The 26420-nt window shown below is 39.1% G+C and overlaps 1 protein-coding gene across 5 annotated transcripts in view; it reads right to left on the reverse strand.

Annotated features, from left to right (window-relative positions):
- The window catches only part of ens (ensconsin), a 358571-nt gene extending 332240 nt beyond the window's left edge, over window positions 1-26331 (reverse strand). For 3 of the 5 annotated variants that reach the window (XM_065236816.1, XM_065236817.1, XM_065236815.1), the window contains exon 1: window positions 25291-26330. In XM_065236816.1, the coding sequence (XP_065092888.1) occupies window positions 25291-25348 (58 nt within the window). In that variant the 5' untranslated portion in view covers window positions 25349-26330. Of the gene's footprint in view, window positions 1-25290 lie in introns of all 5 variants that reach the window. The other 2 variants (XM_065236812.1, XM_065236810.1) reach the window with 1 other exon arrangement.
- Between the last annotated feature and the right edge of the window lie 89 nt (window positions 26332-26420).

Consider the following 26420-nt stretch of genomic DNA (forward strand, 5'->3'; position numbering starts at 1 on the left):
GGCCCAATTATGTAAGTCGAGAAGTCGACTGAATCTGATTGCATCCACAATGTTAATTTTTTTACAAAATGTCGTTGAAATGTTTCATCATGAAATATAACAAGATCCACCGATTCTACTGTCGATTTTTATGGTTGTTGTTGTTGTTTACCGACACTTTACATCTGCTGATGCATTCGTGTCTTTACATTTATTATTATTATTTTTGTTTTGCGAATTACCCTAAAGTTTTTGATGTTTTGTAAATCTCACCGAAGTTAATGCAAAGTTCAGATTTCAGACATTTTTCGCAGAATTTAGCTTGTGTTTTTTGAAAAGGTGTGATTCGTTGTACTCCTCTGATAATTTTCACCAAAAATCTTGTAGTGAAAAATTTGGACAAGCGTCGATTTTTTCTACGAAGACATTCATTAGACATTCGAAACATTCGCGACACTTCAAATTCGCTCTCGTTGTCAGACAATGAGTAAGCACTAGTTTGTCATTTCTGATTTCTGGTAATTTGATTCGAATTTAAACCTTAGAATTTCTAGTTGCGTGAAATTCTTCTCTATCTGGTGAATCTGACCAAAGAAGATTAAAAAAAAAGACTTACAGGAATACGGCTGTGTCACCTATTCTGAAAATATGCGGATTTCTTCGATTCCTGGCAACTGGAAATTACCACCAATGACCAACCAACGGTAATGACATGCACCTAGGTATGAGCTAGTCTACGATTTCGGATATTTTGGCAGTGTTTCTAGAGGTGATGGAAAGTATGATCTATCTACTAGGGATCAAAACAGAAATGACGGAGGAAGAGAAACGGAACGCTAAAAGAACGTTTTATGCATGAAGTGGCATCCCCGGTATCACTCAAGTAATTGATGGTACGCATATAAAAATTATTTCTCCCGGAAAGAATACACGCCACGTTTGCTACAACAGGATGAGATTGAACGTATTATTATTTTGTATTAATTTTTATGCTTGTGATAACGATTTTCTAGATATTCTGGAGGGGGCAACCCGGCGTAGTGGTTAACATTCATAATTCTCACGCCAAAGTCACTAGTTTAAATCTCACCCCTGGACAAGTCACGAATGACATAAGAGTGTTAAAGTTACTATAATAAATAAAAAAAAAGAAAACAATATATTCTGGATCCTATCATGACACTTTCATCTGGAGCATTTACACATTGAGACAAATGATGTCCGAGGCATATGCAGGCGGCGAGAGACAAACCTGGCTCCTCGGTAAGAATTTTAATTTATGAAAAAACAAACAACCAAATCAAAACAAACTTCGCTCGACAGATTGTGACAGCTGAGTCAGTCAACCTACTGAGTAACAATGCTACCGACGCCAAGGAGACGGCTCCCTCACCTGGTGGACCCTATCGATAGGCCCATCAACTCATAGACCGGGGACCAAAGGTTTTACTTCCCTTTCGAAGAAAAGAGTTATCAGAGATTTGTTAGATTTGTTAGAAAAAAAAGTATGTTAGAAATGCTAGACAACACAAGACAGATTTTGTCCACTTCCAATGTGGCCAATATAGTTCTTTCGATACTCAGTTTAGCCGTAATGGATATGGCTTTGAATTCTCATGTGATTTGAGGTATCGCTTGATGGATTCTGATCTAAAAAGCATTTTCCACTTCCCCGGGGATACCCGGAACATGTCCGGGTGTGGCCAACATGGTGCTGGTCAATCATCATGACTCTTACAGACGTTATTTTTAAATTATCATGTGAATTGATATATCCCATGGTGGGTTTGGCACGTTTACGAAAAGCTCTGATCTGATGAAGACCCATACTCACCGGAATATGTTCCGATCATTGCTCTTGAACCAGCGGAACAGATCCCGAAACATTCAATAACGTTCTATGGGACCATGATATTTTTCTTCTGTTCAATACTGTGCTAAACTAATACAGCATCGTCGTGGAATTGTGACTGACTTGCGGTTATTTTTCTCATTGACGTTAATCGCAAGTCAGTCCCACTCAGATTTTGGAAATAAAATAAAAACTTCACGATATTTTTCCAATATTTTTAGGTCAACATAAATGCATTCTATCACATTGTACGGTTATTCTTAAATTTATCCCTCCAAAATAAGTGTCAAATCAGAAAACTTGTAAAATCTTTGAACGCCGTTTTCTCATTTCAAGTTTTTTTTACAGATGAGACTGACTTGCGATTATGGGCAGTATGCTTGTGTGGATTTTCTATAAAGCTACTTAGCTGTTGTCATAGCTCATCAAAACAAAATGTGATCAGATTTTCACAAGAACTTCCGATGAACAAAACGTCACAACAGTCAAAACGTTAATCAATATCCAACAACCAGCGATAGGGAACGGCACAAAGCACAGACGAGTAAACATATACATATGTGTGTTTAAACGTCAAAAATAAAGAGACGTTTAATGAGCTTGTGCTAATGAAAAATGTGCGCTCATGCAGAATGTGCTTATCTTCCAAAACATAACCACATTATAAGGTTAGGGTGAAGTTTAATATTGTTCCATACAACGAAACTACCATCCAAAATGTTGCTTATGTTTGCATTGATTTTGGAACTGTTTATAATGGACTGAGTTCATCTTGTCCTAGTTTTCAGATTAGTTTGTGCTTTTTTGTGCGCTTCTACCCACATTGCACGTCACCTCAGATCAGCTTTTGTTCTTACTGTTCAGCTGTGATTGTTAGGAAATGCGGAATACTGCTACTGTTTGTCAAACAAAAACGGTGATTGTACCGATTTTTTCGTCTGAGGTCGAATTTCAGAAAATCAATTTAGAAAATGCACTGCTAAAAACAATTTGTAATCCTTTGGTTTCTTCCTAAAAATTATCAAAATTACAAGAAATCTATTTTCTCTTTTCTTCTACTTCCCAACGGAAATCAATTGGAGAAATGTCAACTTTCAATGCAACTTTTAATCCATCTCAACAAACCGATGTTTTTTTTTTCGATTCGGTTCGATTAGACAGTAGTTATATTTCATTTCCACCCATCACCGTTATTCCCCGTTGAACTACTTCAACTGATATAAAAAATGTTAAACCTGAACCAAGTTAAAATTGCATTCCTTCGCTCGCCACTAAACTTTCGTTAAATTTTAACCCGGGCACTACACTGGCCGCAGTCAGATGGCTTTATTTACCTTGTTTCGTTTTATTTTACTTCAATCCTCCAATTTATTCACAAGAAATAAAAAAAGCCTAAAACACCATGAAGAAGGAGTATCAATTTCGTACATTTTATTATTTGCTGCTGCTGCCGTTGTGCTACTGTTACTGGTTCGTTTTTTTGTCGATGAGGAATCATAAGCCGTGGAAGAAAAGGGTAAAAACTGCACCATCAATCGTGCTCTATAACTAGTCTATGGCTGCCAACAAATCCAGCAAAGGGAGCAGAGCAAAACAACCCAAATAACGCACACAGAGACGTTGGGATTCAGGTGCCAGCCAGTTAGTTTCTGTCCAGTTTAGGCCATCCAGACGGGGGCCTGGTATTGGTGCGTAACCACGTTTCGACCGAACTAAAACAGTGTATCAAAGTAGAGACACGAAAGGAGATTACGGTTTGCAGCAGTGCCTTTGCTAATTAAATTCTGAATTTCCGAATTTCATTCACCCCGAAAGCATGGAACCAACAACCAAAAAAAAAATTATACACTCCGAAATAAAAGGCTTACAAGCCGTGGAGAAAGAAGTTGGATGAAAACCTGCTGCACAGTGCCGGTTGCCGCCGTCATCGTCGCCGTGATCGAGCAGAACAGATTGTGATCTACAGCTCTCCTGGTATGAAGTATGGATTTCACACGCCACTGGTGCAGCGCGAACCGCAGTGGCATTGATTTTTTTCTCTCTGTGTATATTTTGAAGAGCTTAGAGACCACGGATAAGCTAAGTGAAAAGCAAAATGCGAAAAAAAAAAAAGAAAAGAGTGTCCGCGAGTTTGTGGCTCGACGAACCGACGCACATATATATACCCGTGAAGCCATGAAAAGTCATCGAAATACAAACGGTCTCGTTGTTTTTGTTGTTGTCGGAAAACCGTTAATGTCAAGGCCAAGGGGAAATCTTCTCCGGACAGGTCGATGAACTGCTTCGCAGGCTGTCACTTTTCTCCAATCTCACCCAGCTCAGCAGTATGTCAGCGCTGATGCGGGTGGAAAACTTGATTTTTTTTTTGATTGTTGCCGATGATAACAAAGTCGGTAAGTGTGCCGCCGCCGTTGAAACCAGAGCTCGCTGCATGAGACTTGAGTACATCGCATGTTGTTTTCGAGAAATTGCTGGGGTTTCACTACTATATGCATGCATGACGTGCGGTCGTGGAAGTTGCTTGAGCTTTGAGAAGTGATTGTGGTAAAATTTCTGCCCAAGGATCGGTGCGATTTTCGGCGGGCGGCACGCTTTGGTTGCGGTTTCGGAAAGTGGATTTTGAATTTCGGGAAACTTGTTTTGCGTCAGAATTCATAGTTGTCAACTTGCACGGTCAGAAAAACGCCATGAAATATTATTCAAACTTGTTTGCAGTGTAGCGGCAAAGGGTTCTTGCATGTAATGTTGATACTGCTGTAAGAAGAGTCCTGAAGAACTGCAGGTCAAGACTTTTTAATGTTTTCAAAAATCTCTTAAGTTGGTACCTCATCATGAGCTATGAACTCGTGACTTTCAGTGTGATAGCCCCTCGTCATCTGCACAATCTACTTTTTATGATTAATTTATTTACCGAAGCCAAATTGCAGTAGCTTTGCGGATCCGTAATTCATTATGCGTTTCACAAAGTTTCTCTAAACTGAGGTGATCAAAGATCAAAGAAGAGGGTGCGATTCATATTTTCGACGGGCTAGTATTCCAAATCTCTCTTGGGAGGAGGTACTGAACAGACACTTAGTTTGGTACACGGACAGCTCATTCTCGTAAAGTAACTTCCACCATCAGAATCGATTATTGACGAAGGAGATGGCCACTTAGAAACTAGTTGCTTCAAAAGAATGTTCAATGTTTTAATGATGTTCCTCATGGAGTCAGATACATACAATATTTCCCGAATAATGTCCACAATTCCAGAAAACGCATGTTGTTTTGGCTGTGAAGCTGGAGCACCAGTAGCCTTGGCAGAACCTGGAGGTCGTGGAAAATCCCTATCGAAATCGAATGATTTGAAACCTGTTGCAGTTTCGGATCATCACATGTGCTTCCTGATTTCTCCAAGATCAAGAGAGGGTCAATACGAGTCTTTCCAAGGATGAATTGCTTCCTGTTGACCTTTGATCAACGGATTTACTACCCGGGTAGATATTGGAAGATCGAGCGACAGTTCCCAGGATTTCCGCAAAGGAACACTGAGAGCGAACTTTCAAAGACCGCTTAAGTTTTTCTCCCTGCTGTTAGTACCTTGGCCAATCAACTAGAACATGCGAACTTCCCTAGCAATAAGCCAAAATGAGCTTCGGGTAGGGTACGGCAAGAACCCTTCGAAGGCTGCAGAGCATTTCATACAAACAAGCGCACAATCTTAACAATCCCGACGTAATCAGGTATTGTCGGGAGACTTTGAATACATTTGAATGCAGTCCAGTATTGAAATTTTAGGGAGGGTAGGGTCCTTGAATAATGACGCGATTGATGGGCTTTCGTGTCTTTTGATTAAGATCGTGATTTGAAGAGCGGGATAGACACGAGTGGTACGATTTCCATGAAGTCCGTCTAGCTTCTTGGCTTCTCCGATGACATCGACATCATTACACGAAACTTTCAGAAGAGACTAAAGGCTGAAACCAATCGGATTGGACTCGACGAAGACAAAATACATCAGATGAAAAGGTTCAAGACAAGATTAATGCTCAGAACTCTTTGAAATGCTACTCACAATTCCCTTGGAACTCTCCTTTGAGTTATCTAAAAATTATCATTAGGATACTTCTCAGAAATCCTTTGAAATTTTCCTTAAAATTGTGTTGGGTAAGTAATGAACCATTCCGGAGATGCTTGAAGACACTTTCGAAGTTGGAAAAAGTTGGAAGAAACTTCTAAGGGAGCTCGAAAAATGCTTCATGAAAAAATCGGATTTCTGAGGGAAGTCGGATGAAATTTTCCACAGAAGCCAAAATATACTTTCTAAATACTTCCATCAAGAGCTAGAAGGAATTCCGGAGGTTGGAAGAATCTTCCGAGAGAGTTCAGAAAAAACAGAAATAAACTTTCAAGCAAACTTAGCAGGCACTTCCAGAGGAAGCCATAAGGATATCTGTGGGAAACCGGACCAATATCCAGCAGATGTAAGATGTAAAATGACAGAGAAAGAAAGAAGAAGTCAGAAAAGTTAGAAAATTTAAGGATCTTCCGTTAGAAATTTACAGAAACTTCCGGAATGACAGCTCCGAGAACTTCCAAAAATCCCAGCATATTTTGAAAGATTATCTCGGGAACTTCTGGGAGGTACAACAGTTTAAGTGGCCACCTTTATTTACAAACATATATTGGCATATTTAAATACAATCATTGAATGAATTGACGTTGAAACTAACTGAAAAGCCCAACAACAGCAAAATCGTCCTTACATGGCTCAAATTTACCAAAAATGGGCATCACCACGGATTCGAAAACGTCAAATCTTTTATAAACGTCTTAAAAATTAACGCCACAATTACCTTAGAACGCAAAATGCACATAATGGAAAAGGAAAACATACAGCCTTTATAAACACCAAACAACAATGTTAAATTAGAATAAAAATAACCAAATCGCCTAAAAACGCCAAACTACCATTAAAAGAGTTAGAAAGGTCTAAGGACCATGACCATGACCCTGAGATATTTTCAATCAAATACCGTATAAAAATAGAATTTTTAAGAATTCACAGTCGATTGATAACGATCGTAAAATACTATCCAAACCATGATTTTCGGAAAATTCAAGAGTCAAAAGAACGTTCTAACATTATACCAAACCTATGCATTCCTGCGACGGATTTTGACTCAGAAATAGCTCCTAGCTATTTGAAATAATCCAAACTAAGCTGCAGCCAGAAAAACTAAGACAATTTCAAACATAAAGCTGGAAAAACATACTACCAAAAAAATAACTCGATCTTTTCATGGTTAAATCAAAAGTGGTCAGTAGAATTGATGTTGCTGGGAACGACTGATCAAAGCAATTCCTGTGATCTCGTTTCCGGCTACTGGGTTTCTCTATCGTTGTTTATTACTTTCTCCAAACTATTGCACTAATCACCCAAAGCATCTTTCACTTGAGTTTATGCCACAAATTGGAGAAACCTTAGCGTAAAGAATCGTAAATTTAACCACCTCCTTCTTTTATATCTACCCACAGTTCAGCTTCTTTCTTCCCCCAGTACTGCCATCTAATGCAAGTACCTGTATACTTACAGTGGCGTGTGAGGATGATTCTTAGCTTCTGATGATCTTTATGGTATGATTATGCAGAGGTTTTTGCTCTTGTTGTTTGGGGTGATTATTTGCAGGTCTTGTCTACAGCCTAAAATATGATTTTCAATGGTATCAATGAACAGATATAATCAATCATCTTGATACGAAAATCTTGATTTGTTGCGCTAAATTCTTATTCTCACACCGCATATTCGAATTCAATCACATGATAAAAACCAATATCCCATCCAAAATCAGTATTAATGATTGAAAACAAACAGAAACTTAAACTTCATTCATTCCCTTAAATCACAGCCAAACAACGTCCGGGTTGGTGAACGGCTTTCCACGGTAATCACGGAAGAAAAAAAAAACCCACACTGCAAGCTAATTTCACCAAATTGGATTCTACCGCCACAACCGTATCGCACGCGGCGGCGGTGGCGCTGCAGCAGCATATTTATTAATCCAACAATAGCATCAGCAATAATGATGGCCATAACTCGAAATAACTTTGTTTTCCATTTTTTCCACTTCCACGTCCATCGTCTTTATAGGATTTGTGTGTGTGCGTTGGTAACACTGCTGGGTAGCAGGTTGATTTGGTACCTATGCTTACTTCCAGTCCCAGTCTTCAGGCAAGCATAACGGAAAAACATCAAATTTTTGGATTAATCACACCGAGCTGAAAATGTTCACACTCTAATACAAGCCATCAATCAGAGGCCAGAGACATGAGGTATATAGTTCTTGTACGGTGGCCCAACTGGATCTCGATTGCTGAGTTCCATCGTCGATGCCACCGAAACTAGTTGGAAGAGAAAGGGACAATTCTCAATTGGAAGATCAAAAAACCTTTCCATGGGTAAGTTCTACTAACATCCCGGCAGAAGCTTGAAAAAAAAATAATTAGAAGGAAATTTAAAGATCCTCCGGGAGAAAGCTCTAGAAACGTTGGGGAAGTAGAAACATTTTTGATTGATTGATTTATCTTTATTAAGGAGGCTTTCAGCCAAAGGCTGGTTCGCCTCCAAAACAGATACATTTTTGTATTATAGTCACTTTAACACATTTTAGGTAATTCGTGACTCGTCCGGGGATGAGATTTGATCTCGTGACCTTTAGCGTAAGAGGCATGGATGCTAACTACTACTCTGGGCTCGTTCCCCACGTAAATACCTCACATACTAAAAACTTCCAATGGTACTAGAAACATCCAGAATTTCAACTCCAAAAGCTTCCAGAATGCCTAGCTTTAGACATTTACTGAGACTCTCGAAGCTTCCGGGAGGTACAACTAAGAACCTCCGGGCGATAGTTTCGGAAGCTTCTGAATAGCATGTCCAAAAATGTCCAGGGGTAGTTCAAGGTTGGTTCGGAAGCTCTCGGAACTTTCGAGCGGTAGCTTTTGAAACTGCCAGGAAGTAGTTCTAGACATTTCGAGAAGTCGTACCTAAAACATCCAGAGGGAAAAGTTTAACGATCTTCCAACAGATAGTTGTAGGAACTTCTAGGATAAAATTCTAAGAGCTTCCAAAGCGAAATTTTTGGAAATTCTAAGGGAAGTTCTGGTAACACCCAGGAGGAAGCTCTTAGCACTATCAGAAGAAAACTCTGGAAAGAATTCCCTAGAAAAAGTGGAGAGTTGATGCATTTTCATGGGGGACATTTTAACGGAGTTTTCACAGGAAGTTTTACTCACATCCACCTCACCAAAAACTAGTTCACTGAAAACAAGAAAACGTGAATTCTTGAATATTCTAGAAATCTAAGACCTGCTGACATGTCGGAAGAAATTTTAGCAGGAAATTTAAGGATCTTCCATGAGGGAGTTCTAGAAAGTTTGGCGAAGTAGGTGTAGAAGTTCTTCGGGGAAAATAGCTCCACTAACCTGCATAATAGAGCTCTCAAAACTATCGGGAGGTAATTCCAAGAACTTTCGGGGAGTATTTCGGTGGATTGGTTCAGCAACTTTCAAAGGGTAGCTCTAGGATGTTTCGGAAACTAGAACAGCCAACCCCTTTTTGTCAATGGATGATCATATTTTACGTTACATTCTGTATATTTTACAATCAATCCGATCATACCTTCTTAATGCTTTGACTGTATTAGAAAGTAATTGCCGGAAGTCGTGCTTACTACGGACTCCCTGAGGTCTGGTTACAGTTAGCTCCTGTACTAAGTGTACCATGAACAAGATGGTGATAAGACTGGTAGTTCTCTTCGGACACAGGACGTGAAAAATGCTCGAAGAGGACTTGCCAATGCTGATTTGACGAGCTGGCTGAACGCTATGGCGAACCCAGTATACAGAAAGTCGGTAAATCTCAAAGGGTCTAATGGACGGGACACGTTGTACGAATGCTGGACAACAATTCTGCAGTAATGGTGTTTGCCGGTCGGAGCAAGATGTAGAGGAGCACAGCGAGCTATGTGGTTAGACCAAGCGGAGGAAGATCTAGGAAGTGTAGGACGCTCAAGAAACTGGAGACAAGCAGCCACGAACCGAATTAGTTGACGTAACATTGTAATGCGGGTCAAATCCTGATGGATGTTAGACCAACCAAAGTAAGTAAAGTGTATTAGGAAGTAGCCCTGGCTTTGGAATTCCAATAGAACCTCCAGCCCAACCATACAGACCCAAGCAACAATTACAATGGGCATTGACCTGGACAGAACTACGTTAAACGACCCATGAACTCGCTACGAACACTGACGACATGAATGAACGACTATGGTTACCCTGTATCCATCTTTAATACACTGAAGTTTTTTTTACACGTTTTTTTACGCGGTTTTTTTACACGGTTAGTGCTGCTGAGTTTTTCTGAAATTTCTGGAGCTTCATTAAGCTCCCGCAAATTTATTGGAATCAAAACGAAATAATTAATATAGGGTTGATGCACCAGTTATGGCTATACGTTCCTTTTATGGTGTGTTCTAATTATGCCCTATGGAATAACTATTTCTATGATTTTCACTGAATTTCTTAAGATTTTTCTGCCGTTCATAGAATTCTCGGAATATTCCATAATTCCACGGAACTCCTTGTAAGTCGCTTCAAATTTCTAAAAGTTAATGGGATTGTTCTAAAGTTATCTGATCGTCCTCGAAGCAGTCAGAACTTCGCTGAATATCATGAAACTATCTAAAATAGCTAAATTTATTAGAATATCACTGAAGCGTTTGGAAGATATCGATAAAAGTTCTCGCTTTTTTTTTATTCATGGATCTTCGTTGATGTTCTCTAGGCAACTAAGCTAAATGTTTTTTTTTAAGTTCCAGTAAGTTCCAAATTTCCATGATATAACACCCTTAAAATACTCTTACATTCTCCAGATGTTCATATAATTTCATATATTGTGGTCCAGAAATTCTCTCGGAGCTTTGCTGAAATTTCTGAAAATTCCCGGAGTTTCTCGAAACTTCATTATTTTTTTTAAATTATTTGACCTGCCCTTTGTTTCCCTGATATGTCTTGATATTCTCGGAGCTACCTTGAAGCACTCAAATCTATTGAGGACCACGGTTCTGTTCTGAAATAAATGGAATTCTCGTAAACACCTTTAAACTTTCCTGAAATTCTCTTGACTTCTGTTAAGTTTCTGGAATATTTCTGAAGTTTTCATAAATTCTCTGAAGGTCTGTGTACTGATGATGATGATGATAATTGTCTACCACTCATTGTAGCATGGAAACTAAGTCCGAAAGCAGTGGGCGCTCCACACTGTTTGATTTGATCTGTATGAAGGTTTTGGTTTTGATGGATCCATAGGTAAATTCACCTATACGCCTCCACGGGATGATTGAGAATCAAATTCCAGCCACATGATCATACAATTGGTCAAAAAACTAGCCGTCTGACAGAAGAATACCGCAATGAGTGTGGAGAAGAGCCCGCCCTTTTTCCACGAGATGTTAACAACAAGGAGTTGACAATTTCACTCTCCCCATCCAAATCGCTTCAATTGGGTTCTCTGGTGGTCCATCCCAATCCCCGGTATTTTCCTCTGAAGGTCTGTGTAGTTCCCTGAAATTCTCGAAACATCTTAAGGGTTCTCGATTATTTTATCAGCACATCATGGAACTATCCTGAACGATTCTAAACTCATGTTTATAGATCTTTAAACTGCTCTAAAAGTGTTGACTAAGGTTGTGGAAGATCTAGCTTTTCTGAAGTACTTACTCGAAAGTAACTCAGAGTCTGAGTCAGTCTGTGAGTTACTTTCGTCGGGCGTGTAGAACTTCTTAAAAGTTGCCACAACTTTGCTACAGTATTCTATATTTCTGAAGTTCTCTTGAAACCGCTAAAGTTCTCCGAAATTCTAGGAACTTCTTAAAAGTTCCTGCAGTTGACAATCTTAAAGCTTCGAGTAAAACCCCCATATTTTCAGGGCGTTAACGTCGCTTATGTTCCCGCAGTTTGTTTATGAAGCTACTGAAATTCTCAGCATTTCCTTTAATTCCTCAGAACTTCTGTAATGTTCGAACAATTGTTGTTGTTCTTTGAAGATCTCTAATCTTTCATAAAATTAAATAAAATAAACATTTTGTTTTTCCTTAATGTGGCACTTTGAAAATGTTCGATATCTTGAACTTGTACATGGAGTACGAAAATTCCATACATTGAATATTTTGAGATATTAGACTTACTACAATGAAGTAAGTGTTAAACTTCAACATTTAATGGATTTGGTTGAAAAGGTGTTTTTTAACTGTTTTTCATATTGCTGTTGTTGTTATTTTAAAGTAGTTAAAAAAAACAGCATTCTTATTATAAACCTCAAAACTATATGTAAATGTTCTGGAAAAACCTGGAAAACTCAGGTAATTTCATTTAGATAAATGAATAGACACCCTGTAGATAGAGAAAGACTATTAAATGTCAAAAAGCACAACACCTTCGAATTGTTCGAAAATTAGTTCCAAAAGACTTTTCAGTGCCTGGCTAGAAAAAAAGTTATCAAGTCACTAAAAAGTGACTCGCTACTTGGAAGGCTGGTCGTCCTGGAGTTCAGATCAAAAGATCTGCTATATCAACCCCAATAAGACAATGTCCCTAGCAACTTAAAATGTCCAAGCAGCTTTATGGGGTCTATGCACATTATTTACTACTCATTTACATGAATATGATATGTTCTAAGTTTTCTAAATTTTCGTGGAGTTATGACCACATGATCTACATGATCAACCACGATTGAGACAATGTCATCAAGTTAATGCTCCCGTGACCGCAAGACTTCACGTAATATGAATTTGTCAGATAAATGGACGGCCATACACGTACATATTTTAATTTGCATTATTTACGATTATGATAAGTTTAGTACGATTAAATTTGTAGGCAAGTTTTACTATTTGACCCAACATATCTTCAACTAATAGTCTAAATTATTTAGTGGCGTTTCCTTAACCTCAATCTACCTGTGCACCAACTCTCAAAACATAAACAATTATCAAAATATTGCTTGCAATGGATAGATATCGAGTAAACTAGAAGATTAAGTGTATTTTTCAACCGATTCGAGTATGAATATGGTAATCTGGTTTGGAAAGTTGGTGCACAGGTAAAAAGTGAGGTTACGGGACGCCACTGAACTTATTTGAAAGCTTTTAATTTACAATTGCGCAAATGCACAGGGAACGCTTAAATGCTCGCAAAGCCACAATTAGGACGTAAGAAAGATAAAATCGTATTTCTCGCTTGTTACTGTACATTATATGGCAACACCAATAGTACTTAATACATCCCCAGCGAAGGCAAGAAAACCCCATTCTCGAACGGGAATTGATCACACCACGTTCATCCATCCAAAAGTCACATATGACAAATCAATTTGGATTCAATCGCTCCCTTAGCAGCAGTTCGCTCACCTTTCCAACCACAGAGACGCCCATCCATAAACATCCAACCGGTGAGTGTGGGTGACGTAGTTGCAGTAGCACCAAGCCAGAAACTTAATGAAAATGTATGAGAATTCCGTCGGAGGGGTTATTAATTTTTCGCCAGTGCTACTGCTGCTGACCTATATCTCCGTGCCATCCACGTACCGAAAAAGGCACCCCACACATGCATCTATAGTAGGTACTCATGTGCTTTTCTTTTTCGCCACCTTGGTAGATCACGGGTGGTTGGTAGCTGTGTACCGCTAGCAAACCGAGCCCCAAACGGCAGTCCTTTGTCTTTTTGATTTCCAAACGCTTCTTCCATCATCTCTGCTCGCGCACTCGGCGGCGCGGGACTTTCACCTTAATTGATAGCTACATTATTCATTACTCCCCCGAAGCTGCTGCGGCTGTTGAGGCCGGCTGTTTCGCTGCGGGAGTTTATCACAGATTCAGTTCGAAGATCTGCGCACACGCTGCTATTGTGTGCAGCTAGAAATGCAACGCATCCAGCAAACTTGAACTTTGGAGCATAAAAGTGTGTTTATCAAACGCCAAAGGTTTATTCGGTCAGGTCTTCAGGTGGTTGTTGTTTTGTTTTTTGCTTGCCGACGCGTCGATCGAAATGCGCTATGGAAACAATGAACCTTGATAAGCATGTTACACGGCGTAGGAATTTCAGGTCAAACTCTACCGTATAGGGGAGTCGGGTGTGAAATAAAACAAATAGCAATAGCCGGTAAGAGCTCTTCTGCGCGATGTGTGTATGTGTGTGTGTATCGAATCGATTAGTAAACTACCGACCGGCGCAGCAGCGGCGGTGGCGAAGCAATTGTAAAACGAAGCTGATGGTCTCGTGAATTAATCATGAAATCAGCTGTGCTATCGCACAATACCGATACCAACCAATCAGCACAGACAGCGAACGGTAAATAGTCCCAATCAAAACGTAATATGAAAAAAGACACCGTACATACACAGCTCAGCATACCACAAAAGTGCATCGAAGGTGATTGCTGGCATTGTCATGGTCAAATCCTCATTCGCACAAACACACATACAAACACACGATGATAAGAGAAGTGTTAATTGGCGAAACGAAATGGAGCAGCACTTATATTTTGACGGAATGCACTCGTCGCGGCAATGTCGATGCCGATCGTGCGATGATGCGGATAGCATTGAAAGTCAAAAATAGACCCCGCTCGAGAATGTTGCAATAATTTCCTATTTTAGGCGACTAATTTGGTATAGTTCAATGTGGCTATGTTGGTCTCGGTTTCATAATAGAACGACGATGGCTTCTCCTCTTTATTTACCACCAAACAAACCAAGCCATCAAACCGGCTCGACGGAGTGACAGAGAGCACAGATTCTCGATGACGCAACAAGACTGTCACATGAAATTTGCAACATCGTTCGGGCTTACACACACACACAAACAAACAAACTAGACGGTCAGGTGGAAAAATGGTTTAAACGAATCTTGAGACAGTTAGGTACTGAACAGGAAGCTCGGTTTTGTACCAATGAGACAAGATGAAGCAAATACACCAATAGTGAAGGAATGAAATCGTTGTGACCAGACGTCCCGGAACAAGCTAAATAATGCCATATGGTTTTTTTTCAGTTAAAGGGGAAGTGGGGGTAAAATGAACAAACAGCGTGTCCATTCAAATCCAATTTTCCAATTCCCTGTTTATTCCCAGTTATGAAAAACAACCCAACTTCAATGAGATAATACATCTGTCATTTAAGCGATTCAATCCCACGGGGTCACATATGACCCCTGCCATACATGAAAAGTTGGCAAAACTCACCGTTCAGAGATAATCATAAGTAGTGTTATCTACCCGGGAAATTTACAAACAATTCACGTTTCCCGATTCCCGGTAGACCTGTTAGTTGCAGCCAGTTTTTTTTTCACGCAGTCGATTGGCAGTCTAAGTCCGAGATTTTGTGAAATTTGAGCAATATTTGGGTTTTTGGTAGACATATAAATAGGATCGTTTCGTTTCCCATACAAAATTTAAAAGGCTCCCGCAAATCGAGATTATAGCCGAATCGGTTCAAATGTTGCACAGTGGTTGGGGACCTGAATACGCATTGAAAGAGTAGTGGTTAACAAGAGGTTGTAAAGTTGATTCACCCTAATGTGCATACTTGGAAAAATGGTCGTACAACAGCAAAACGACCCCCTAAATAAATTCATGTAACAGTAGGGTATAAGCTGCTGAACGAAATGACGTTAAGATTAGCTGCTAAGAACCAAGTTCCGCTTGCTTTCGTGTACGTCACGTCGTTGTTACCGTTGCTGTTTTCGGTTATAATATTCGTTTGTTCGAACGACACATACATTGACCAAACTACTTTACTTTTAGTAACTCAAAAGTAACCATATTAGGTTTTGGAAAATTGATAGTCAACGATGATCTCGTCGGATCAGCAATAGTTTGGTGTGGTATCCAATGGTTCTTTTTTGAAATGCCGAGAGACAGTGCATGCAAAAACTGTTATCAGAGTATCGATCCAAAAATCGACCTCTTTACCATCTACGAGGGACATTGCGCCTGCCTTTTTCATGCTAACTGCGCTGGCTTGAGTGAAGTGAAGATTTGGGCATTCTCTCAGTGAACATCATCTGGATAGATTTCGGAGACAAAACGTTTGACAAAACGATGAACAGAGAGGTGAGCAAATCAACAATTGAGGACGAAGCGAGGGAATTAAGCATGATCATAAGCATGAGAATCATTGAGCGCCCGTGGATGCAAATCCGTTATTGCCAGATCAGCTGTAACAATAGAAGTTGCTTGAGACTAGCAATCATCCTCAATGTGAGATACTGGTGATCTAAAACTAGGAAATACCACTGGTCAAAAAAGGAATGGATAGGAATATGTTGACTTAATACTCGCTTCAATGGAAGCCGAGAACACCTCTGCACTTCCACAAGAAATCACTGGGATGTTGGATAAAAGGGTTGGAATTGCAGCAGTATTCGTTTTGGTAAACGATGTTGCGGATTGATGTCCTAACGATTCAATAGCGCTAATGAGTGTGGGATTGAACCCACGGTCTACTGCTCAGTAAGCAAAACCGGTCGCTACTAGGCCACCGAGCTCCTTATATCACAAACCTATTACGATCAAGTTTCCGTTCAACTTGTTATTAGCTTGGTGGCGACCTCACCAACGACGACGACAAGAGCTGCTCTTGAGAAGGAAAAGGATTTGATATGGATTTCCGATAAACAAGGCTTTCCTAAAACTCAAATATTACTTCTTTTACGTACCCAGCCTTCCAACCGAATTTCTTTACGCTTTATATCGTATTATGAAAGAAAGTCGATTTAAAGTATAACTCTATAATATGAGGAAGCTAGAATTCGGTCCCGCGACGACCTCGCAGACGACGACAACAACTGCTCTTGTGAAGGATTTGATATGGATTTCCGATCGACACGTCTTAAACATACGATTTTCTATTCAGTTAGCAAAAGTGGCAGCCATCAGCAAATATTGAATTAAGTTTAAGCAAATAACTAAAAGGATTCTCATTAGAATGATCTGTAATTAGCCGGCCTCTTAATGTTTCATAAACTTAAAATCAACCGCACTTCCATGTTCACTGCTTTGAAAAAAAGTTAACTTTATCGCGTCCTTATTTCTATTTATAAAAAAAATACTGAAATAGGATTTCGAAAATTCACGCGCAAAAACTTCCACCCTTCATCGACTTGGTGTAAAAATCGCAATTTAGGCCTTAATTAAGGAGATAAACGCGATTAAAGATTTCCAACACCCAAACACCCCTCAAACCGTGATTTAGGCTTTAATTAAGGAGATAAACGCGATTAAAGATTTCGAACCCCTGAACACTCCTCAAATCGCGATTTAGGCCTCAATTAAGGACACAAACGCGGTTAAACTTTTACGTTTGTATGGAAAACATGGCTCGAACGAAAACGAGAATACGGGTGTTTAATAGAAATCTTAAGATATTCTAATATCGAAGGGCTGAAAATAAATTTAAAACAATAAACTCAACCTGAACAAAGGCTGAAAAATAATTGAATCTAACGATGTTTCATCGTCAAAGAGCTGAACATAAACTTAAATAATTTAATTCAATAGATCCAGCCTGAACGATGACTGAAAAAGTCAGTCATTCATTATAATATACATCCAAAGATTTTCCATCACAGGGCTGGTAGCGATCAATACTGTCAAAAATAGTGATTTTAGTGACCATGTTGAAGAAATAAGTGACCAAATAGTGACTTATAGTTGTGAAAAAGTGACTAAAAAGTGACCAAAGGGAAGAAAATTAGTCGTTCTGATGGCATACCAAATAAATGTTTGATGTTTTATACTTATTCAATTTGTACAATAGGAACCTTTAAAACGAAAGATTCAATAGAAAGTTTATGACTAAACCTCCAAGCTTTTTTTTTCCTTTATTAATGAGACTTTCAGCCTTAGGCTGGTTCATCAGACCTCCAAGCTTATACTACCTGAAAAAATCTGAGTAACCGGGAATTTGCAGTGAATTTTATTTTTCCTGTAAATACCTGAAAGTATTAAGAAATCTTTTCATTACTCAGGAAATTTAATAATTTTCTTACTATGCATTTCTAAATTTAAAAAAAATATATATATTCCTAGTCATTTTCATTCACACATTGAACTTTATAGATCCAGAATGGATGAATCTTAAGTAACAAATACAATTTTAAAATTCAGTGGCTTCAAATGATTTTTTTGGTTCTAGAATATGCATATTTCCTACAAATCTTATAAATTCTGAACTGAAAAGTTATAATACTTCAAGAAATTTTCAAAAATCTGGATTCAAACTCCACAGTTTTAAGGCTCATGGAATTTTATTATAATTTCTAAGGACCTCAATTCCACGGGAGTTCTGGAGAAAAAAAAATCTATAAGAAAAACATCAACTGCAATCTGCTTTCATGGTACTTCTGAGGAATTTTAGACTTCATGTAAAGCCTAAGCCTAAGATAGTAAACTCCAAGCGAATTTTCATGAGAAATCTCCGTTGAATATGGAATGGACTGTTCTGAGGTCCTCATAACTACTTGAAAGTTCCCAAAATATTTCTGAATTTAATTAAGCTGCCTTGAAGTTCTTTTGTAGTTTGAGAAACTAACATGATGCTCCCAATACTTCTCATCTTTTTTTTTAAATTCTCTAAACTTATTCGGACTTTCTAAAGTTTCCACAACTTTCCTAACGATCATGAATCTTCTCTGAAGTGTTAAAAATTCACTGAATTTGTTTAAACTTTTTTAAAATGGATGTAATTTCCCTGTTCTGGAATATCGCTGCTCTGAGGATATCTGTTCTTTTTTGAAGTTTTTTTGTTTGTTTGTTTAGAGTTTAATTAGCTAGATTAATATCTTTCTCTAAGTTCTCGAAACTTCTCTAAAGTTTTTGCAGTTCTCATGAAGTTTGTTGTACTACCATGAATTTAATTTAACTGTTCCAAAAATGTTTAAGCTTGCGTGAACTTTTGGACCTATGTGAAAACCTCAATAATTTTCTTAACATCTCTAAAGTTCTTTGAAAATCTGCGAACTTCTTGAAATTTCCCGCTAATTTAGGAAACTAATGGAACTGAATTCCCCTGAAATTCCCTTTGTTTTTGGGGCTTTACTAAACTTATTTGAGATGCTCCCGAAATGTCTATAAAAGTTCCTGAAATTCTCGAATCTTTCCTTGAGTTCCATAGACTTTTATGAAGTTCACTGATGTTCTTAAGATTTGTCTGAAGTTCAAATTAGTCTAGAGTTTCCTGATGTTTTTAAAACTGCCCAAAATATTTATCAATTTCCATAAAATTATGCCCCGCCTTAGTATTTTTTTTACAGAACCCACCATTTTACTGAAAATGATTTAATGGTTCTATAATTTTCCTTAAGTTTTATAAAGCTTTTAAACGGTCACGGAGCTTTGGCTTGAATCACTAATTTTCCCTGCAAGAAGTTTTCTATGCTTGCTTAATATCTCTGAATTGATCAAATGTTCCGGTAAATTTTCTGATATATATTTATTATTACTTGAAGCTTCTTAAGTTTCGTGATCAATCATAGAATTCACGAAATATCCCATAATTCGAAGGAACTCTTTGTAAGTCGCTGCAAATTTCCTTAAGAAATGCGATTTTTCTGATGTTATCTGATCGTCCTCGAAGTACTCGGAACTTAACAACAATCTAAAAATATTTAAATTTCATAGAAATTCTCTGGAATTTCTTGAAAATATCGGTGCTTGCTAAAAGTTCTCACCTTTTTTTAATTAATGGAACTTCGTTGATGTTCTCTAATCAACTTAGCTAAACTTTCGAATTTTCTTTAGATCTTGAAATTTCCATGATATAATATTGAAATTTCCATGATATAGTCTCACATTTTCCGGATTTTCATATAATTTTTATTGCGTTCCAGAAATTTTCTCTGAGCAAACAAAAGTTTCCGGAAATACGAGTTTCTGCAATTTCCTTGAAATTTTTTGAACTGCCCTTTAATTCTCTGATCAGTCTTGATGTTCTCGGAGCTTCCCTAAAACTCTCAACCCTAATGAAGATCTCGGTTCTGCTTTAAAATACATGGAATTCTCGTAAACACATTTAAACTTTCCTGGAATTCTCTGGACTTCTGTCAAGTTCCTGAAATATTTCTGAAGTTTTCATAAATTTTCTGGAAATTAAATCGAGAACCCATAAGATGTTTCGAAAGATTCAGTACATTTAATTTCACCACCTCATGGAACGATCTTGAATTTGTCTAAACTCACGCTTATAGATTTTTTAAACCAATGCAATAGTCTGGGCTAGTTTCGGGGACTTCCCCTTCAGATCTCTGGAATTCCCAAAAGATCTCTAGATCTAGCTTTTCTGAGATCAATAGAACTTCATTTAAGTTTCCACATTTTTGTTAGTACGGCTTATTACAAGAAAAAGTGACTTTAGTGACTTGGCCTTAAAAAAAGAGACTTTTTAGTGACTGGCTTGAAAAAAGTGACCAAGTCACTAAAAAGTGACTCGCTACCAGCCCTGCCATCATCGAAGGGTTGAAAAAATAGATCAATAAACCCAGCCTGAACGAAATCAATTGTCTTTTATAAATGTCACGGGAATTAAGGAATCATGTTTGTAAGGGCAGGATACACCTAACCGGAGTTACTGGCAATAGCGCAATGTGTAATTTCTAATCGAGGCCGAAGTAAGGAAATTGAAGGAAAAAAACTACAAGGGACAGCCCTATGGGGTTGTACGAAATGGCGACGTAGGAATACGTGGCCTTATATAATAAATCTTATTTGTTAACTGCAGCAGGAGTGTTTTGTTTTGTGTAGGAATAGAAATTTGTGCGGGGTTCTCTCTGTTTATACTGTTTAGTATGACGCGCTTGACATAGATGGCCCACAGCAACTAACGAAGAGCTACTGATTCCGATCAATAGCGGTGTGACTTTTTCCTCTTTCTATGGATGCTCATGTTGGCTGCAGGCAGTCGTTCGTTGTGTACTGGAGAATAATGTTCAACGCCACGCGTCGAAAGCACTGCTGCTGCTGCTGATGATGGTGCTGGCGACCACATACCACCACACACGGTGATTGGAACTGAATTCAGGTTGAGGCCAGCCTTGATAGCTTGCGGGGAGCCTTTCGTTGTGTATTGGAGAACACCACCACTCACCACGCGGTGATTGAATAAACACCGTTTGGTGAAACCGGATGAAATTCAACTTTGAAATCTGTGTTAGGGAAATCACTTTTCACATGCAATCGGTGATAATTTTAATTATCATAGCAACAGTTGCACATTTGTCCAATTTTCAACAGTGACATTTTTAAATCTGATAAAGTCTTAAATTTACAGATGCGTAGAAATATTTCTGATCCATAGGTGATACAATTATTGAAATTGGTCCAGGGGAAGCTGAGTTATTAACGTTCCAAATCTTTCATAATTTTGTTACATGTTCCATTTTGGGTTTTCACCAAGTTTACCCCCAGATTGGAATCACAGACGTAGTCCTACGTCAAAAAACTCTTACTGGAATCATTCATACACTGGCTAAAATTGTACCTACTGCTTCTACAATCGATACTTCTCCACTGCATTTGACTCCGGTCTCTTCATTTATGCTACTTGATGAAACCAATGCGTGTAACACAAGTGTGAAAGACAACGAAAATGAACAACGGCGGCAAAGCACTTCTTCCTGCTGCTAACAAACAGCCTTGCGAGTGTTCCTGAAAGTGATATCCATGGGATGGTGGTTACTCAAGCACTTGATATAAGCACTCATCGATGTTGTAAAACTGGTATCAAATTGGAATTATATATTACTAGCTGAGTGTGCCCTGCCTTGCTCGAGATTCAATATTAGCTTGAGTTTACGCACAGATTCCAAAAAGCATGCTCTATGTTTCTGTATCATTTATATGGGAGCCTCCATAAGAACCTTTCACGGCACCAAAAACTCCTGCATACGAAATTTTAATACTGATCGGTTCCGTAGTTTCCGAGTCTATATGGGTCAGGCAGACAGACATAAATTATTAAGTATTATCAGTTTCATGAATTTACCACTTTTACGGATGTTTCGGATCTTCCAGTGGACCCTCCCGTAGTCCCCAGCGTCCATATTCCGGTCACAACTCTGAATTCATTCTGATAAAACGTCTCTGAGCGGGTTCGAAAAAAAAACACGGAGCTGTAGGATCAGTTTCATAAATTGACCACTTTTACAGATGTTCCGTATCTTTTAGTGGATCATTCCATGGTCCCCAGGGTTCATTTTCCGGTCACAACTCCAAATTAATTCTGATAAGATGTCTATGAGTGGCTTGGAGAAAAAAACACGGAGCTACAGGATCAGTTTCATGAATTTACCACTTTTACGGATGTTCCGGATCTTTCAGTGAACCATCCCGTGGTCCCCAGGGTCAGAGCGTAAAATTATTGACTGCCTAGGCTGAGCGTGAAAGCACTGCACTATTCAATCCATTGCTCTGTGCAGACCGTTGTACCAAACAGTAAAGGACGAGGCAATGAAAGAGCCAACAAAAACATTCAGTCACTCACGAACAGGCGACGCACACCGCTTGCCTTCGCTCACACAGCATGTAATTGAGTCATTTTTCCATAGAAAATGTACGCTCAGTCATTCAAAACAAATATTGGGTACCATCACGGCAGAATAAACGTGTTGACTGAGCTACTGACTGAGTGCTCGGCTGTCAGTGACTTGTTTACCTCTCAATCATTCAGACTCTCACGAGGCAGTGAATGATGAGGCAGATTTCAGTTCATATTCATATCAAAATGACTCAATCAACCTGACTGTTTTGCGTCTCGTTTTTTTCATTCTGATAAAACGTCTATGTGCGGTTTCGAACAAAAAACACGGAGCTCTAGGATCAGTTTCATGAATTGACCACTTATATGGATGTTCCGGATCTTCCAATGGACCATCCAGTAGTCCCCAGCGTCCATATTCCGGTCACAACTCCAAATTCATTCTGATGAAACGTCTATGAGCGGTTTCGAAAAAAACACGGAGCTACAGGATCAGTTTCATGAATAGACCATTTTCGCTCTGAACTCTTTGCAGAATTTCTTTGAAATGTGCTCAAGAACGTGTTTTATAATCATATCCCTTTACAGAGTTCAAAATGCCTCTAAAACGAGCTCTAAAATAAGTTTGAAATTCTCTCTGGTCCCTTGGAAATTTCTTTATAACAATTATGTAAATCTCTGTAGAACACTAAAAACAAATCATGGGATTTATCCTGTCCAAGAATTCATTGCAGCTTCCTTCTATCACAGAGAACAGACATCTAAGCTTAATTTTTTTTAAATTATGTGTAAGAATTCGAATTAAAATATGTTAGAAACACTAGCGCCGCCATACGGAATGTTGCGACTCGAGTTATCACTTTTTGCGATTAATGCGTAAACTGAACTAAAATTTGGGTTGATGAATCTACGCGAAACTGCACCAGTGCATGCGACACCTAGGTTTGAAATCCAAAACCACAAAAGTGATGATGTACTAAAAAATATTCCACACGATTTGACAGCTAGCAAAACGTCATTATCATTTTCACATCATTTCCATCTGCTGGCCGACCGTAACGTAGATTCATCAATTAACCGTGTATCCAAACGAACTGTCAAATCAGTTCAAAACAAATAAGGCAAATCAAACGGCAATCAATCGAGTTTCTGCGGAACCATTATTTTCGAATAAAAAACTAAGCGGTGAAATGTTAATTATTGTGGGGTGGGGGGAAGTGGTCGGAACATAACTTTTTCATTGCAAGCGCTTGGACTTCACGTGAGAAGAAAATCTGTAGTTCGGGAGACTCACAGCGAGACACCCAGGGGCTGTACCTACAATTTGGAAGGATGTTTATGAATGAATCGATGTTAAAACATCTTATCTTTCTTTATTAAAGAGAATTTCAGCCGTCGGCTGGTTCATGTTAAAACAAGACTAAAAGCAAATACTTACAATTCAGTATTCTTAGGAAAATTGTGGCAAGTTTTTCGCACACCTTGTTTATTTGCGCACCAATAAAACTCGCACTTGCGGCTCATGTTTTGATCGGTTTTAAACAAGCAATGTTTTGCTCACAAAAATTTTGACATTTATGTTAAAATTGCGTCTGCCGGTCGTCGACGTTGATGGGCAGCGACACTAGTGCCACCACGATATTGCTAGTTTCAAATGTTTTTTCACAATAGCAGTTAAATTTCGTACACACTTTAGGAATTTGACTTGGATGTCTGTTCTCTGTGCTTGCTAATGTTATTTTAAATTCGATGGAATTCTTTTTTGAGGTTCCATGCCATTAACCTTAGAATTGTTTTAAAATCCAGCTCAAAATTATAGTTCTGCACTAAAATCGTCTGAACAGGGAATTCTCTGGAAATTCTTCTCAAGGTAGCCTCGGAACTATCCTCAGACTTCCCATAAAAATCATCAAGTTCAGAGTTCTTTTAGAATTGTACCCTTGTATTTTCACGGAATTACTTTTTAAATCTATTTGAAATTATCTTTCGATATTCCTCGCAATTCAATATCCTTGGAATTTCTTTGGAGTTATCATCAGAACTCTCTTAAAATTGTTCTCAGAACTTATATTGAATATTCATTAGAAATCGTCATAGAATTATTTTCCTCCGAAATGAATGAACCTGGAAGTTTAAAGCGTCGTTAATAAAGATAATAATAATAATAATAGAATTTCCCACAGAACCACCTGACAAGTCCATTGTCTTCACGTCCGATGAGATTAAATCAGTACCTGAGTCGAATACAAATCAAAATTGCAAAAAAATGGGTAAAATTTTCCTCGCTTTCCCGGGACATGTTTATATCATTGATTTATTTTTTAAACAACACCACTTTGAAGATGGACTAATTCACTGAACGTGATCGAACGGTAAAGCACCCAAAGCAGAGAATATCGCACATTCCGATTTGTTTTACCCATCAATTCCTACTTTCCAAAGCAAGAAAACGTCGCTCCCTGCATACTGCGGTCTTGTTTCCACCTGGCACTGTTTAGATCGACCTGACCCGTCCCGATCCTGGCACCCTTTTCCCCCCGTTCGACCATGTTTCGAACCATCTGTCACACACGACAAACCACCACCACCTATTCACCCAGCTGGTGCAGCACCGAAAATACCTATGCTATGGGGGTATGTATTTTTTTTTTTTTGCTTAGAACGACCAACAGACCGGAATACACGCAGGTAAGTCGTTGCTAGCAACTGCATGAGGGGGGAACTCGTGGCTCAATCTTACATCCGAAGGGTGACCATCTCGTTCGTTCGTTCGTTCATTCGTCCATTCGCCATTCATTTAATGTAGATAGGTAGATACGAACGCGATATTAAACGAAGGAAACATCGAACCATCTCAACCTGATACCTAACAGCAAAGGGGAAAGACAGTACCTGGTAGGTTCTTGTTGTTGTTGACCTGCGAATGTACATCCTCGCCGGACTCCGCCATGTTTATTATCTCTTCGGTGCGTTGGATATCCGTCGGAACTGCTGCTGGTAACGGCTGGTGCTTCTGCTTCTGCGGTGTGACGAAAATACTATTCCTCGCCTGGTGTGTTGTTTTTGTTGTTATTAGCTGAAACTGCTAGTACTGTTTCTGCTTCTGCTGCTGCTGACTGCAGAGAGAATCGTTTTCTTTTTCGCCTTTTAGTACACACACTTTTCAGCTGCTGCTACTCTCAGAAAGAGCACCACAGAAAGGAAAAAAAAAAATCGCGATTGATGAGAACCGTCACGACGACTACGAACAACCTACAACACGGCGAGCGAGCACTTCCACGACGGGGGAGAGGTTTTTTCCACCTTTTTCTTGCCTCTTTCGGGGGCTTCTTCTTATTCTTTCTTTTTTTACTTTTCACTAAATCCGCTGCAACCGAGGGGGTATTCCGTGCAAGATAGTAGTGATGATCACTTTAACAAAACTATTCCTAAAGGCTTTGTTTCAAGCTTCAACACTCCAACACCAGAGAATAAGGTTATCCAGCTGTGCTTTCTCCAGCCGCGGATCGCGATAGAACTCACGAGAATCGACGTAGGAAAAAACCTTCACCCTCTCTCTCTCCGCACAAGATTCACACGCGATTTTCACGCCGCAGAACGGAATTCCGTCGAATGGTGGATCTTTTTTTCCTTACAAACGCACCGTCTGTGTGTATTACGGACGATGACGACAGCACGGGGCGGATGACACGGGACAATTTTCCTCACAAACGGAACACACGGAATATTATACGACGACGACGGCGACGTTAGCGACACTATGGCGGGGGAGGTGGCGCGGCCTTCAGGGCAATTATCAGAACGGTTTTTTCTGCGATTCTTCTTTTTTCCGTCACACGGATTCGGTGCGAAGTAGTGATACTGCTACCTTTTGGGCGATGCGATGATCTACTCACAACTGCGGGACTTGGCTGGCTCCGTCAGATCAGCAAACGAGAAGTTACACTACGACTGATGCAGTTTTTTATGTGGTGTTGTACTAAAATCCGATGCGTGACGAGAAAAAGGGAAATGTCATGCTG

This window comes from Ochlerotatus camptorhynchus, unplaced genomic scaffold, assembly GCF_037179485.1.
Source record: "Ochlerotatus camptorhynchus isolate MF236.1 unplaced genomic scaffold, CSIRO-AGI_Acam_v1.1 ptg000576l, whole genome shotgun sequence".
Lineage (NCBI taxonomy): Eukaryota > Metazoa > Arthropoda > Insecta > Diptera > Culicidae > Ochlerotatus > Ochlerotatus camptorhynchus.